This window comes from Thamnophis sirtalis, unplaced genomic scaffold, assembly GCF_051295495.1.
Source record: "Thamnophis sirtalis isolate CommonGarterSnake01/CBP01778 unplaced genomic scaffold, rThaSir2_p1.2 scaffold_2, whole genome shotgun sequence".
Lineage (NCBI taxonomy): Eukaryota > Metazoa > Chordata > Lepidosauria > Squamata > Natricidae > Thamnophis > Thamnophis sirtalis.
The window spans coordinates 107,259,473-107,275,414 of NW_028261382.1; the positions used below are offsets into that span (position 1 = coordinate 107,259,473).

The 15,942-nt window shown below is 42.6% G+C and overlaps 1 protein-coding gene across 1 annotated transcript; it reads right to left on the minus strand.

The window, feature by feature from the left end:
• Positions 1 to 1,272: 1,272 nt before the first annotated feature.
• On the minus strand, positions 1,273 to 15,521 carry LOC148049118 (solute carrier family 2, facilitated glucose transporter member 7-like). Its single transcript, XM_087703564.1, has 6 exons — positions 15,401 to 15,521; positions 12,288 to 12,440; positions 9,978 to 10,103; positions 7,138 to 7,325; positions 3,639 to 3,749; positions 1,273 to 1,473 (listed from the first exon to the last, which is right to left on the minus strand). The coding sequence occupies exons 1-6, from the start codon at positions 15,510 to 15,512 to the stop codon at positions 1,273 to 1,275; spliced, it is 891 nt and encodes a 296-aa protein (XP_087559690.1). The 5' UTR covers positions 15,513 to 15,521.
• Between the last annotated feature and the right edge of the window lie 421 nt (positions 15,522 to 15,942).

Consider the following 15,942-nt stretch of genomic DNA (forward strand, 5'->3'; position numbering starts at 1 on the left):
TCTGTGTAAAGTAATATCTGATTTACGCTGCTTAATTTTACTAAGAAGGGGAAGCTTGGCTAGATTATTTAGATTTACTGTTTGAAAAGGGGGTAAAGAAAGATCATTCATCCTGTGTAAAATTTTACCAGAAGGGAAAGTTTGATTATTTGTCTGTAAAGTTATATTTGAATATATGGCATGAACCACGTTGCTTAAATTTTATCGGAAGGGATCATAAGGTTTAGGAAGAGGAACGGGAGAACCTACAGAAGGTTGGGGTAAATAGCAAAGAAGTAAGAGACGAGAATAAAATATAGATAGAATGATTTATACTATTTAAACATAGATAAAGATGGGGGGCTGAGATCAACACAAAGAGTGGTTTCTTTTTTTTTTTTTTCCTTTTCTTTTTTCTTTTTTCCCCTTTTTTCTTTCTCTGTTTTTTCTCTGTTTTTTCTTTCTTTTGATATATTATTCTTTTATTTTTTATTTTATTTTTTAATCCATATGTACACAAGATATTTTAGACAGAAGGTAGCGCCAGGTGTGGGCCCTGGGAAGTTGGGAGGATTAGGGATGGGGATTTGTGGGGGGGTGGGGTGGGGGGTGTTAACATAGCCTTAATAAGAACAAGAATGTATTTATATACGGTGGTTCTTTTTTTTTTTTATTTCCTTTTTTTTTTTCCTTGGTTCATTTTACCTTTATCAGATCAAACAACACTCGAATAAAGGCATACACCAAGGAGGGAGGTAGAGGGAAGGAAGAGGGAGGAGTAAGGAAGGAGTAAGGGGAATGTAAGGAGTAAGGGGAATGTAAGGAGGGTGTCTGGGGAGTAAGGGGAGAAGGAAGGTTTGAGGGGAAAGGGAAGTAGGAGGGGAGTGTTAGAGGGAGAAAGGAAAGTTGGAGGGGGTAGATGGGGTGTATGGAGGATGGAAGGGTTAGGTGGGGTTGTGAATGATGAGTTGTGTTTCCTTTTTATCTGTTCGTTTTATTCCCTTTTTCTTTTCTTTTTTTTTCTTTTTTTATAGTGAATACCCTGTATATAAATGATTGCAAATGGAATGTGAAAATTGAATAAAATATATTTAAAAAAAAAAAATAGGATCATCAACGTCCGATGACAGATATGGCACAAGAAGGAGATTGAAAAATGACATGAAAAACTGAGACTTTGGCAGCAAATGTTAGATTCTAAAGCAACCCTTCTGTCCAATCTCTTCCTCCATAACTTCTTATTCAAACGTTCAGGCATTTTCAGAAGCTGTTGCTCCTATCTATAACTTTCCTTTAAGGGCCCTGAAAGTTTGACAGCCAACTGTGATATGTGGAGCTTGTATCATTCTTAGCTTCCCCACAACTCTGTCTTTGGTACTGTACCTGCTGTCGCATGAATTCAAGCGCCATAACCATCAAAATGAGAGTGACCATACAAACGGCAAGGCCAGTCAGATAAAGAATTCTTCGGCCCACGTAGTCAATAAGATATGCCTGAAAAATATTATAATATTAGCATGAACAGGTGATAGGTTAACACAACAGCAATCTACCGTATTTTTTGGAGTATAAGATGCACCAAGGTTTTGAAGAGGCAAATTTTTTTTAAAAAAAAGTTTTTGCACTCTGCAGACCCCCCCCCCCAAAATGGCCCATTTTTTGTGAAAACAGGCCCGTTGTTTTTTTTTTTTCATAAAAGGGCATGAATAGTCCTTAGGAGGCTTGTAGAGTACTCTTGGGGGGTGGGGGGAGAAAAATGAGCAAAAAGCAGCCTGTTTTTCATGAAAACGGGCCTGTTTTTTGCCCAAAATGGGGCATGGATAGCCTTTAGGAAGCTGGGGGGCAAAATTGAGTAAAAAGTGGCCTGTTTTTTGCGCATTTTTGCCCTCCCCAGCCCCCAGGAGCTCTCTGAAAGCCTCCTAAAGGCTATGCACGGCCATTTTGGTGAAAGGGGCGGGGTTTCGGGAGGCAAAAAATGCTGTATTCAGTGTATAAGACACACCCAGATTTTCAGCCTCTTTTTTGAGCGAAAAAGGTGTGCCTTATACTCCAAAAAGTATGGTATATGTAACCCTATAACAAAAGGTTTTGAAGAGCAGGTAGCAGCCAGAAGGATAAACTAGGTGTACCCCTATGCAAATCTACTTGTGTTTCAATTGCCTCCACTTCTGGTTTCAAGTGCCCTATTCATTGTCCCAAAGGCCCTTTTTTTTTAAGAGGCAAGTGGACTTCCTGGTTTTTCTTTGAAGACATTTCACTTCTCATCCAAGAAGCTTCAAGAGCCAAGGTGGCGCAGTGGTTAAATGCAGCACTGCAGGCTACTGCTAGATCAGCAGGTCAGCGGTTCAAATCTCACCGGCTCAGGGTTGACTCAGCCTTCCATCCTTCCGAGGTGGGTAAAATGAGGACCCAGATTGTTGGGGGCAATATGCTGACTCTCTGTAAACAGCTTAGAGAGGCCTGAAAGGCCTATGAAGCGGTATATAAGTCTACTGCTATTGCTATTGCTTCAGCTCTGATTGGATATTGGGAAATGAAAGGATTCATACTCCTTCCAGACAGCTGGTCATTTGCATTCTTTCAGCAGATCATTAAGCTCACTTGGAAGGGATATGGTGAGTCAGTGGCTAAGACGCTGAGCTTGTCAATCAGAAAAGTCATCTGTTCGGCGATTCAAATCCCTAGTGTTGTGTAACAAAGTGAGCTCCCATTACTTGTCCCAGCTCTGCCAACCTAGCAATTCGAAAGTACATAAAAATTCAAGTAAAATATTAGGAACCACCTTTGGTGGGAAGTTAACAGCGTTCCGGGCGTCTTTGGCATTTAGTTATGCTGGTCACATGACCACGGAAACGTCTTCGGACAGCACTGGCTCTTCAGCTTTGAAACGGAGATGAGCACTGGTCTGGCTCCTAGAGTCGGGAATGACTAACACATATGTGCAAGGGGAACCTATAACTTTAAGGTCACTTGGAGGCTTATCTGTATCATCAGGGTCACCCAAGTGGTGCAAATTGGTGTGGAGCCTTCTTGGAACTGTTGACAGTTTGATAAAGTTCTGTGGGTATCCATTTTTGTTGAAATATGTTACATAGATGCTCCATTTCCTTTTTCTACTGTTCCAGGATAATATGATGAGGCAGACAGCCTTAAACCTATCTGTCTCATCATATTATATCTAGACTATGGCTACCTGTCCTGTATATAAATTTATCATGAGGACAATTAGATGTTCCACAGACTGACACTTAACATAATCAAATGTCTTTAATCGACAAGACACATACTGACTACTTTTTGATCATTTTGGACCTTTTCTAATTATCCCATGTGCATTAATAATACTGTCTCTTTTCAAAAACCATCCTGAACTCCTGGCATATCCCTTTCTATATAAAGCTGAGCATTATTTTGCCACCAAGGAAAATTACAATATTCGGTTTCAATATTTTTAAATATGTAAGGGTTCAACACTTCTATTTTGCAAAGAGAAAAACCACAACAACAGAAGATTTTGATAGCTTATCATTGAATGCCAGGAGTAGAATCTCATCAGGAGGGACAATATTATTTGGGATCCAAGCTGCAAATCAGAGGATGCAGAGCATCCATTCTTGAATTAGAAGTTAAGAGGAAGGAAGGAAAAAACAAAAACTTACCGCAAGCAAAGATGTGAGGCAGAGAAAAAAACTTGTGGCTGTTTTCAGGATCCACACGGAGTTGTGATTCAGTTTTGTGCTTTGCAAAATGTCCTGATTATGATAATATAACTGAAAGCAGACAAGCAGAGCAATTAAACAGTTTTAGGTGAGTTTCAACGGGCTTCTCCTGATGAAGTGGACAAGGCCATGGGAGCGGTGAGTGCCTCCACTTGTATACTGGACCCGTGTCCCTCTTGGCTGGTCTCAACCAGCTGGGAGGTGACACACGGCTGGATCCAGACTATTGTGAACACCTCTCTCCGGGAGGGAATCTTCCCACCCCTCCTAAAGGATGCGGTGGTGAGACCCCTCCTGAAGAAATCGTCTTTGGACCCAGCCATTTTGAGTAACTATCGTTCAGTCTCCAACCTTCCTTTTGTAGGGAAGGTTGTTGAGAAAGTGGTGGCCTCGCAACTCCAACGGTCCTTGGATGAAGCCGATTATCTAGACTCTTTTCAGTCGGGTTCAGGCCTGGTTACAGCACGGAAACTGCTTTGGTCGTGCTGATCGATGATCTCTGGCGGGCCAGGGATAGGGGTCACCCCTCTATCCTTGTGCTTCTTGACCTCTCAGCAGCCTTCGATACCATCGACCATGGTATCCTTCTGCAACGGTTGCGAGAGGTGGGGGTGGGAGGCACCGTTTTGCGGTGGTTCTCCTCCTACCTCTCGGACAGGTCGCAGTCGGTGTTGGTCGGAGGGCAGAGATCAATCCCAAGGCCCCTCAAGTATGGGGTGCTGCAGGGTTCGGTCCTGTCCCCCCTCCTATTTAACATCTACATGAAGCCGCTGGATGAGATCATATGCCGGCACGGGATTAAGTATCACCAATATGCAAATGATACGCAGCTGTATCTGTCTGCCCCGTGCCAACTCAGCGAAGCAGTAGAAGTGATGTGCCAGTGCCTGGAGGCTGTTAGAGTCTGGATGGGAGCAAACAAGTTGACACTCAATCCAGACAAGACCGAGTGGCTTCTGATGATCCCTCCAAAAGATTGTCCAACTGTTCCATCTCTCAGGCTGGGGGGCGAAATTATATGCCCCTTAGAGAGGGTTCGCAATTTGGGAGTCCTCCTGGACTCACAGCTGACTCTAGAACATCATCTGTCGGCTATGACCAGGGGGACCTTTGCCCAGGTTCGCCTGGTGCACCAATTGCGACCCTACCTGGATTGGGAGGCCCTTCAGACAGTCACTCACGCCCTTGTGACCTCAAGATTGGATTATTGTAATGCGCTCTACTTGGGGCTGCCCTTGAAGAGTGTTCGAAGACTCCAATTAGTCCAGAATGCAGCCGCGCGAGCGATTGTGGGTGCACCAACGTACACGCACGTTACACCTATCCTCCACGAGCTACACTGGCTACCTATTAGTCTCCGAATCCGCTTCAAGGTGCTGGTCGCTACCTATAAAGCCCTACATGGCATCGGACCTGGGTACCTGAGAGACCACCTCCTGCCAATTACCTCTCTCAGACCAATTAGATCGCACAGGTTGGGTCTCCTCCGGATTCCATCTGCCAGCCAATGTCGGCTGGCGACTCCCCGGGGGAGGGCCTTCTCTGTTGCAGCTCCAGCCCTCTGGAACGAGCTCCCGGTTGAGATCCAGACCCTTACTACCCTCCCGGCCTTCCGCAAAGCCACCAAGTCCTGTCTGTTCCATCAGGCTGGGGGGAGCTGAGAAGCATCTACCTCCACGGAAATTGTGAATGTTGGTTTTGTTTTTAATATGTTGTCTTTGTCTCGTTCCCCCCCCCTTTCCCTTGTCTTTTGTGAGCCGCCCAGAGTCCTCCGGGAGTGGGCGGCATACAAGACAAACAAACAAACAAACAAACAAACAAACAAACAAACAAATAAATAAATAAATAAATAAATAAATAATGGAAGAATCTACTGAAGCTTTAATGCTTTGGTAGAAAACTGACAGAACTCAAGATGTTTCTAAACTATAACTCCCTGCCGAGGAAGAATAGATTAAAATTAAGGGGTACTGGGAGTTCAGCAGAATCTTCAATGCTACCCCATGTCTACTTCTAATATGAATATTTTGAGAACCTGGTAAACCAGTTGAAACAGGAGGGTCAGCTGCCTTTTGAGTATCTTTATTTCCTAGAGAATATTGTTTGTCTGAAACCAGCCTTCCATATCCTAGATTTCTCCAGATGTGGTAAACTATTGTGTGGATAACTCCCATCTGTTCCCTCAGAGATTTCGCTGGTTGGTTGTGTGGTGGATTTGAGTTCTTAGAGAATCATAGGTTGGTTGTGGGTTGATGTTTCTGTGGATGGAATTGCTTGCAGAGTGCCAGGCTTCGACCTACAACCAGCCTACGAGGCCTTGAGAATTCAAATCCACCACACAAGCAACCAGCAATCGGCAGGGAGTTATAGTCAACCTATGCAACCGTTCCACCAGAACTTCATCTCCCAATGACCCTCACTTGATGTTACCTGCCCAACACAAGACCCATCTCAAGGTCCTCACCTGATGTGACTCACACCTGACTCCTCACAAGTCTCTTACAAGACCCGTTATAAGACCTTCACCTGACATGACCCTTCCATCATAGGGTCTACTGTTCACAGGAAGCTCTGATAAGCAGAAAAACACCAACATCAACATTCCCCAAACTGCACTGAAGATGTTACCCAGCCTGGTAATGAAATGTTTGGAAACCAACTCCCAAGCTCAGAGAACGAATTTCTACCCTGATTTCTAGGACTAAGAGGCTACACATCTGGAAGCTATCAAGTAGAAGACAAGTGTTTTAGAGGTCAGTGGTGCAGTAGTTAGAGTGCAGTGTTGCAGGCTACTTCTGGTGATCACCAGCTGCCTGTAGTTTGGCAGTTCAAATCTCACCAGGCTCAAGGCTGACTCAGCCTTCCATCCTTCCGAGGTGGGTAAAATGAGGACCCAGATTGTTGGGGGAAAGAGGTTGAATGTGTAAACTGCTTAGAGAGGGCTGTAAAGCATTATGAAGTGGTATGTAAATCTAAGTGCTACTGCTATTCCTATTAGATTCATTTCCCCAAATTTGCAGACTAAATCATGACATCTTCCCAGAACACTTCTTCAAAAGTAAAGGGCTTTCTCCTCCCCTCTCCCCACAAAAAGGAACCAAAACAACAACAGATTAAAAAAAAGATGGCAACAAGAATGCTTAATGCACAAACATGGAAGAATACTTGGATTCCCACAATGGATGAAAGGCTGCAAAAGTTGATGGTGAAATTCATTTTTTTTTTTACTACCGGTTCTGTGGCCATGGCTTGGTGGGTGTGGCAGGGGAAAGATACTGCAAAAATCTCCATTCCCATCCCGGTCTGGGAACAGCCAGAAGTGGCATTTGCCGGTTCTCCAAACTACTCAAAATTCCTGCTACTGGTTCTCTGAACCACTCAAAATTTCCGCTACCGGTTCTCCAGAACCTACCAGATTTCACTCCTGTGTCTGACTTACTTCATGAAAGCCAACAATCTGTGACCCGGCCATTATGAAAATCACGCTGAAGAGGCTCTGTGAGTGGCTTGAGATTGTGCCCAATTTAATTTTATTGCTCTTCTTCTCTTCCTCCTCTAAGAGTCTCTCTTGCCGAAGTTCTTCAATGTCTTCTTCCACGTTTCCAGACACCGTTAACCTCGACAAGACTGAATGGGGAAAAAGAAGAAGAAGAAGAAGAAGAAGAAGAAGAAGAAGAAGAAGAAGAAGAAGAAGAAGAAGAGGAAGAGGAAGAGGAAGAGGAAGAGGAAGAGGAAGAGGAAAAAGAAGAAGAAGAAGAAGAAGAAGAAGAAGAAGAAGAAGAAGAAGAAGAAGAAGAAGAAGAAGAAGAAGAAGAAAAGCTCTGAGATGGAAGTGAAGAAATGACTTTCAGGTCCCACCCATTTCTTGCTCCTTCATTTTCTCGCTACATAACCTTATGCCGACATTTAAAGGCAGAATGTATCAGTTATCACCACAAACAAGAGGAAAACCTACTGCACACGAAATCTACCTGGGCCTTCTATAATTTTGTAAACAACAAACTTAAAGAATCAAGATCCTTTTTACCACTAAAAGGGACAAATGGGAAAGACTGTAATGATGAAACCATGAAGGCTAACCTCTTCAGCATTCTCTTCAGTTCAGTCTTTGCAAAAAGGAATGGCTCATGCCCCACATTTCATACCACAACCAATTACTACGATCTACTACATGTTGATTTTCCACCCTGCTTAGGCAGGAAACCCTACACCAGAGAAATGGTTGTCCAACCTCTTCTTAAAAATTTCCAGTGTTGGAGCATTCACAACCTCTGGAGGCAAGTTGTTCCACTGATTCACTGCTCTGTCAGGAAATTTCTCCTTACGTCTAGGCTGCTTCTCTCCTTGATTAGTCTTCACCCATTGCTTCTTGTCCTGCCCTCGGGTGCTTTGGAGAATAGTTTGACTCCCTCTTCTTTGTGGCAACCCCTGAGATATTCGAACACTGCTATCCTGTCTCCCCTAGTCCTTCTTTTCATTAAACTAGAGATTGTCCTGAGGGGGAGGGGTCCTGTCTAGTGCTGAGAATAACAGCTGCGAAGTTCAGGTCGGAGTTGAATGACTCAGCTTTGGGTTGATCCTCCCCCTCCGTCCACAGCTCACAAAGAAACAAACTGTGAACTTCAAAGAAGATTCTTACCAGCTGAGATTCCTCACTGCTTTTTTCTTGTCTGAAAAAAGAGTTATCTTCTTGATATTGAGTAGATAACGAACCTGAATTCTGGGGGCAGCTCTGTTAAGCTGCCGACGGCGACAGACCACTCCCCGGAAGTCTTTTCATTAAACTAGACATACCCAGTTCCTGCAACCGTTCTTCATATGTTTTAGCCTCCAGTCCCCTAATCCTCTTTGTTGCTCTTCTCTGCACTTTTTCTAGAGTCCCCACATCTTTTCTACATCATGGTGACCAAAACTGAATGCAGGATTCCAAGTGTGGCGATATGGAAACAGTGCTATCATGTCACTCCCACTCCTTCTTTTCATTAAACTAGAGCTTCCCAATTCCTGCAACTGTTCTTTATATATTTTGGCCACCAGTCCCCTAATCATGTCTTTTCTACATCGTGGCGACCAAAACTGAACGCAGTATTCCGAGTGTGGCCTTACCAAGGCCTTATAAAGTGGTATGAACACTTCACGCGATCTTGATTCTATCCCTCTGTTGATGCAGCCTAGAACTGTGTTGGCTTTTTGGGCAGCTGCTGCACACTGCTGGCTCATATTTAAATGGTTGTCCACTAGGACTCCAAGATCCCTCTCACAATCACCACTATTGAGCAAGGTACCACATACTGTATTTTGTGGAGTATAACATGCACCTTTTTCCCTCAGAAAAGAGGCTGAAAATCTGGGTGCATCTTATACACTGAATACACCATTTTTGCCTCCCAAAGCCCCGCCCCTTCCCCAAAATGGCCATGCATAGCTTTATGGGGAGCTCCTGCGGACTGGGGAGGGCAGAAATGAATGAAAAACAGGCCGGGCTTTGCTCAATTTTGCCCTCCCCAGCCCCCAGGAGTACTGTATGAGCCTCCTAAAAACTATGCATGCAATTATTTTGACAGAAAATGGGCCTGTTTTCATGAAAAATGGGCTATTTTTGCTCATTTGGTGGGGCACCCCCAGGAGCACTCTGCAAGCCCCCTAAAGGCTATTTATGACTTTTTTTGGGGGGAAACGGGCCTGTTTTCATGAAAAATAGGCCGTTTGGGGGAGGTTTGCAAAGTGCAAAAGCTTTTATTTAAAAAAAAAAAAATTGCCTGTCCAAAACCTTGGTGTGTCTTATACTCCAAAAAATACGGTTAATTCCTTTGAGAAAAATAATAGTCCTTTGATCAATTTAGATCCACATGCTTCACTGACACTCACATTTAACAAAATTTGGTGTTGAACAGTAAAAGTGCGGACCCCTTTGTATAATGTGTTGAAAAAAGATGGGAAATTCTCGTCAGGACAAACATCTGCAGTTGATTTTACTTGTCCTCTTCTTTCTCTTTGGTAATCCTTCTTACTATCAGCACACATTCCATCTCAATGTAAGACATCCCATTTCTATGTAAAATATATATGATTGTATGTTGTGTATCTGAAACATCAGTACTGACACTAATGTTGATGCATGGGATCAACAAGACTGAAATAAGAACAGTCTGTTAACAGTTGCTGAGAAAGGGCTCCCTCTGTTTTTCCCATTTCTCATTGTCTTCCACGTTGACCCACAATGTGTGAAATTACATTTGAGCTCTTAATTCTGTTCAGTACACTTTGGAGTAATTTTACCATTCCTTGCTGTATCTTCATCCTCCCTTTGGATCATTAGGTATCTAGGAGTTTCAGATAGTTTGGGTAGTAGGATGATCAGAACCACAGGAATTATTCCAGTCACAAATACCAATAGATACCAGCCTGCACAAGAGGACACAACAACAACACCCTTAACACTGAATGATCTGGGATCTGCTTTGAATCAAGATGGATTTTTTTTCCAAGCATATGTCTCCATACATTCATCTTTTTCAAATACAAGAAAGCACATATTTTTAATATGTTGCCTGCCACTACGCCCATGGTTAAAATAGTGCAACTCTCTAAATCACGACGGTCAAACATAAGGCCCAGGGGCCAGATCTGGCCCACAAGGTGCTTAGATCTGGTCCATGGGGCCACCCTAGAAACAGCAGAGGAGTGGCCCACAGAGCCTCCGCCAGTGAAAACGAAGCTTGGGGGGGGGGTGTCGTGCACTACTGCAACGTGCTCTACATGGGGCAGCCCTTGAAGAGCATTCGGCGACTTCAGCTTGTCCAGAATGCAGCCGCGCGAGCGATCGTGGGTGCACCTCGATTCACCCACGTAACACCTATCCTCCGCGAGCTGCACTGGCTGCCTATTGGTCTCCGGATACGCTTCAAGGCGCTAGTCGTCACTTATAAAGCCCTTCATGGTATTGGACCTGGGTACTTGAGAGACCGCCTGCTGCCGATTACCTCCACCAGACCGATTAGATCCCACAGACTAGGCCTCCTCCGAATCCCATCCGCCGGCCAGTGTCGACTGGCGACTACCCGGAGGAGACCCTTCTCTGTGGCTGCTCTGACCCTCTGGAACGAACTCCCCGTGGAGATTCGCACCCTCACCACCCTCCAGGCCTTCCGCAAAGCCCTTAAAACCTGGCTGTTCTGACAGGCCTGGGGCTAAAGAACCGTTGCCCCTATCTCAAATGGTATGATTGTTGCGTGTTTTTAAATTATGTATTGTTTTGTGTTGTTGTTAATTTGTCTGTATCCCCCTTCCCTGGTTTGAGTTGTGAGCCGCCCTGAGTCCCCCTTGGGGGGAAAAGGGCGGCATACAAATGAAATAAACATTCAAACATTCAACATTCAGAGGATTGCAGGATGCTGTCGCAGCTGAAAATGGAGCTCGCGTGGACCGCGGGCAGCCCTCCCAAGCTCCATTTTTGCTGTAAAAGGGTTGCACGAGGCTGCTGCAGATGACAATGGAGCTCGCCAGGGCCGGGGGGCTTGTCAGAAGGTTGAAAAAGGAGATCATGTTGACCCCAGAACATAGCAACTATCATAAATATGAGTTGGTTGACAAGTGTCTCAATTTTGGTCACATGACCATGGGGATGCTGCAATGGTCATAAGTATGAAAAATAGTCATAAGTCACTTTTTTCAGTGCCACTGTAACATTGAATGGTCACTAAACAGAGTTGCAAATCAAGGACTACCTGTACTGGAAAGATACACCAATCCTTCTTGGTATCTTTCTGCTTAAGCTATGATTCCCTCCACATTTTATGACAATCACTGTTTGAGAGAGCCTGGCCAAGCCTGGAGGAAGAGTCAAATGGGGAATTAGTGTGGAATCCCTATGTGGGCACAAAAGGACAAAGTCCAACCTCCTTTGAATGCCATTGAATCTTATCTAGTATAAAACTCAAGGGCAAACCAGCAGTCTGGCTTGAGCAATAAAATGGCTAATGACTCTTCATGTGTAAGAATGTTTCCCATGATTTTTCACAGCTAATACTCACTAAATTCTTTGAATCTCATTACAGTCAGAAAAGAATGACATCTTGATTCCTCTGAATTATTATTTCTACGGGGTCCTTGGTGCTCTCTGAGCTTGCTGGTTTTCTTCATGAAACTGCAGGCTATTTCAGCTGACTTCTAGCTGCAGTTCGGCAGTTCAAATCTCACCGGCTCAAGGTTGACTCACCATTCCATCCTTCAGAGGTGGGAAAAACGAGAACCCAAATTGTTGGGAGCAACATGCTGACTCGCTAAACTGCTTAGAGAGGGCTGTAAAGCACTGTAAAATGGTATATGTCTAAGGGATATTGCTATTGCTATAATGATTCATTACCCAAATAGCTAGCATCATCCATGTTAACCATTAGCACTGATGATGTTACCTAGATGGGTAATGAAACATCTGCAAGAAAACCAACAAGCTAAAAGAGCGCTAAGGACTCCCATGAATTACAAATATATTTTTTGGGACTTGTATTATTTCTATATTTTTTCTTTGTTAGTTTTAATGCTTATGATTTATAGGGACATGAAAAGAGCATTCTTAAAAAGACATACCTTTCTGGTATCCTATGATTGAAGGAACGGTCAAAAGCTGAGAGATCACATTGCCGAGTTTTACAAAGACATCTGTTAGCATGACAACACTTCCCCTTATGGGTCTGGGAGAAATCTCAAAGAGGTATAGGTATATAAGGCAGAAGTTTATACCTAGTTAGAATATAAGTTAAAAGGTAATTTAAATGTACATGGGATACAATGTACAGAAGTAAATTAAGAGAGCACTAGGAACCATGCAGATACGATCATTGAAATTCACCTCAAGCTATTCTACATGGAACTTTCCAAAATGTCATTCTGCCCTATGCAATATATAGAGGAGATCATTGTCTGGGTTTGAATCTCAGAAGGGTATGGCTAGCTGACAAGAGCTACCATATTTTTTGGAGTATAAGATGCACCTTTCCCTCCGAAAAAAGGTGAAAATTTGGGTGCATCTTATACACTGAATGTACGCGTCCCACCCCCACCAGAGGCCAAAAATGTGAGGCATGGAGAGGGCAATGGTCTGTGACAATCCCTGCAGCATGGAACAGCTGATTGGGGGTATTCTGGCAGTCCGATCCACCTGCCAATCAGCTGTGCTGAATCAGTCTGCAATAAGTGCTGAATGACCTCTAGCTGGTTAGAGTTTGCAGCAGCAATCACATTCAGAAAGCACACAAAAGTAACTGATTCAGCAGGATTCAAAATAATAATAATATACAATACAATACCAAAAGCAGGTTTTCCAATGTAGCCGTAAATACAAGCAAAACACAAGCAGTTTCACTTTCAGTTCTCGGCTAAGCCAGGCTCTTTCCTGTTTCCTTGTTGCTCACACAGCAAATTTCAGAGTCCAAATAGCCCTCATTGGCTGATTTAGTTGCCTATTCATTGGCTGATCTTGCTACCATTTGTCAGCTGAATACCATGGATGCTGGCAGGAAGAGGCAGATTTTTCCCCTTCTTATTTATGGTACCATCTTTCAACATCTAATCTTTACATCTAGCTATTATTTTTAGTTTATTATATAAAATATGTATAATAATAGTCCCCCTTGATCTTGTTTCTAACTCTATTCTAGCTCTCAATAAAGCCAATCTTATATTAAACAGCCTTCCCTTTCTAACTATCATCTCTTGCGTGCTTTAGTATTTCAATTCTTATTCATTTTTTGACTTGTCTCCCAAACTCTTCCCTTGGGTCTTTGTCTCTTTCTACATCTTTCCTATTTAACCCAAATATTTATTCCATCTGCCCAAGCCCCCTCCCCTCTCGACTTGTATGGCCGTATGACTCTTGTGTATTTTAATTATATGTATTGTGTTTGTATCCCCTTTCCCCTTTTGAGTTGTTCGCCGCCCTGAGTCCCTCCCGGAGAAGGGCGGCATACAAATAAATTAAATCTGAAAATCTGAATCTGAATCTTCGAAAATATTTTTTTTATCCAATCCCAGTTTTTTTATCTCTTAATATATATTGTCCCTTATTTGATTCATAAGTCTTTATTGTCTTCTCCTTCTTCTCTTCTTGTTTGATTTCTTGATTTATCTGTTCTGTCTTTCTATTATCTCTTCTATTTCCTGTTGTTTTATGATCTTTATTTATTGTCCCTTGTTGAACATTTTCTGATTTCCCTATAATGTCATCGTCTTTTTATCTCTTGGTGGTTCTTTATCAACATAGCATAAGTACTTTGGAGCATCAACACAATTTCTTTTCGAAATCGACTCAGTTCCCCCTGATGCAGCATCTTGTCTTATTTTGATAGGTCCAAATATTGCTCAATAGCCTGTCAGTATTCTGTCATTCCCACAAAGTCTCAATTGTATATGATCTCAAAAAGCCAGCTTAAAAACCATTTGCTCAATTCTAGTGTTGCTCCTCAGGAGAATGCAATATTTATAGTTCTTTGTGTCCCACAGTTAGTCAATGAGTTCCATGTAGGTAATCCAGGAAGATTTCCAAATGTCTCCTTAAGTCCACTCTGTGAGTTCAATCCTAGATCTGAGCATTTAAAAGTCACTCTCTTTACATGTCTTCCATAATCTCACAGTTAAACCTCCAATAACTATGAAGTAGATGTTAAATTTCAACGTTGCACAAAATCTAACAAATATTTCAGGGATTTTGTGGGTTTTTTTTTTTTTTTTGCAAATAGTCAATATTCAGACAAATAATTCTAGCATTTTAAAATGCCTTACCAAAATATTGCCAATTAAATTTGACCATACAATCTTTCTATATTTTAAAGATTTTGCGCTCTTCCTTTAGTTCCTTTTCTTTTGGATCTATAATTTTTTTCTCTGTAATTATTTGCTGCTTTGACAAGCGTTTCAGAGTCTCTTTTCCCAAGTTTATTTTCTTTGGGGTTAGATTCTAGGTAAAAAAAGAATCACCTCATCCAATTCCAATCACTGTTCATCTACACTACTCCAGCACATTCTTTGTTTCTTCAGCTACCCCAGCTTCACGACATCCATAATGGCTGCCTCTCCTTTTCGTCATTGGATGGGAGGGAATCCCTGGCTTCATCTGGAGAAATGCCACTCTCTGTGACCTGCAGGGTGCTTCTCCTTTCTTCATCACCCCTACAGGGTGTCTTTAGCCCCTTGGGGGGCCCTCCAACAAGGAGGATTTGGCATGCGTTTGCGGAGCCCTGCTCCTTGCAACCGATCTCACCATGATGTCAAACTGGAAGTGAAAGCACTTGCTATCATATCACCCTTTAGTCCTGCTTTTCTCCAGACAAGCCATGCCCAAATCCTGCAACCATTCTTCATATACAATACAATACAATAGCAGAGTTAGAAGGGACCTTGGAAGTCTTCTATTCCTGCCTAGGCAGGAAACCCTATACCGTTTCTGACAAATGGGTATCCAACATCTTCTTAAAGACTTCCAGTGTTGGGGCATTCACAACTTCTGGAGGCAAGCTGTTCCACTGATTAATTGTTCTATATATATATTGTTCTATATATTTTAGTCTCCAGGCCTTTAATCATCTTAGTTGTTCTCTACCATATATATGCATATGTGTGCCTTGGATTATTATTCAGCATCTCTGAACTCTGACTGCTTTTTTTTTAAGAATACACAAAGCCAAAACAATTGCAACTCTACTCACCTAAACATATCCCAGAAAGCAAATGTGTACAAATGGTGAATTCATAGACATATATCCACGTGTCACAAGCCAAAAGGATGACCGACATTAAGTTCAAAACATTAGATACCATGATAGACCCTTTCCTAAAAAGCAATAATAATAATGAAAAAGTGGATAACAAAGTGAAAAATAAAATTAACACAAATCAAAAGAACTACAGTGAGCTTACCGGGAATCTGCATGTTTTGAAAATGATTCGAACTAAGCATTGTGCGAGGCATAGATGCTTCCAGGATAGAGGCATCGAGGTCTTACAATCTATATCTGCTTTCCACCTTCTTTGTGAGCTTGGAAACATATCTGTCTGCTTTAAACAGCAGATTCCTAATCCTTATCTTTAGAAAAAAATCGTTTTGGATCTAATAGTTATGAGACAGACAGACGTCTACTCATGTTGTTTCCAAGTTTTATAAATTTTATTCAGATACCTTTAGCTTCTCAGATCCCAGCAAGTTCTGCTCAAATACTTTCACAATTAGAAACAACTCTCTCTTCCTCTG

Bases quoted from the DNA above. Each gene is read 5' to 3' on its own strand.
- LOC148049118 (XM_087703564.1), bottom strand. From the start codon at position 15,512: ATGGTATCTAATGTTTTGAACTTAATGTCGGTCATCCTTTTGGCTTGT. The intron at 12,441-15,400 runs GTGAGTAGAGTT...TATTCTAACTAG, and splicing joins GCTTTCTGGGATATGTTTAG to GTATAAACTTCTGCCTTATA. The intron at 10,104-12,287 runs GTATGTCTTTTT...CCTCTTGTGCAG, and splicing joins AATCATAGGATACCAGAAAG to GCTGGTATCTATTGGTATTT.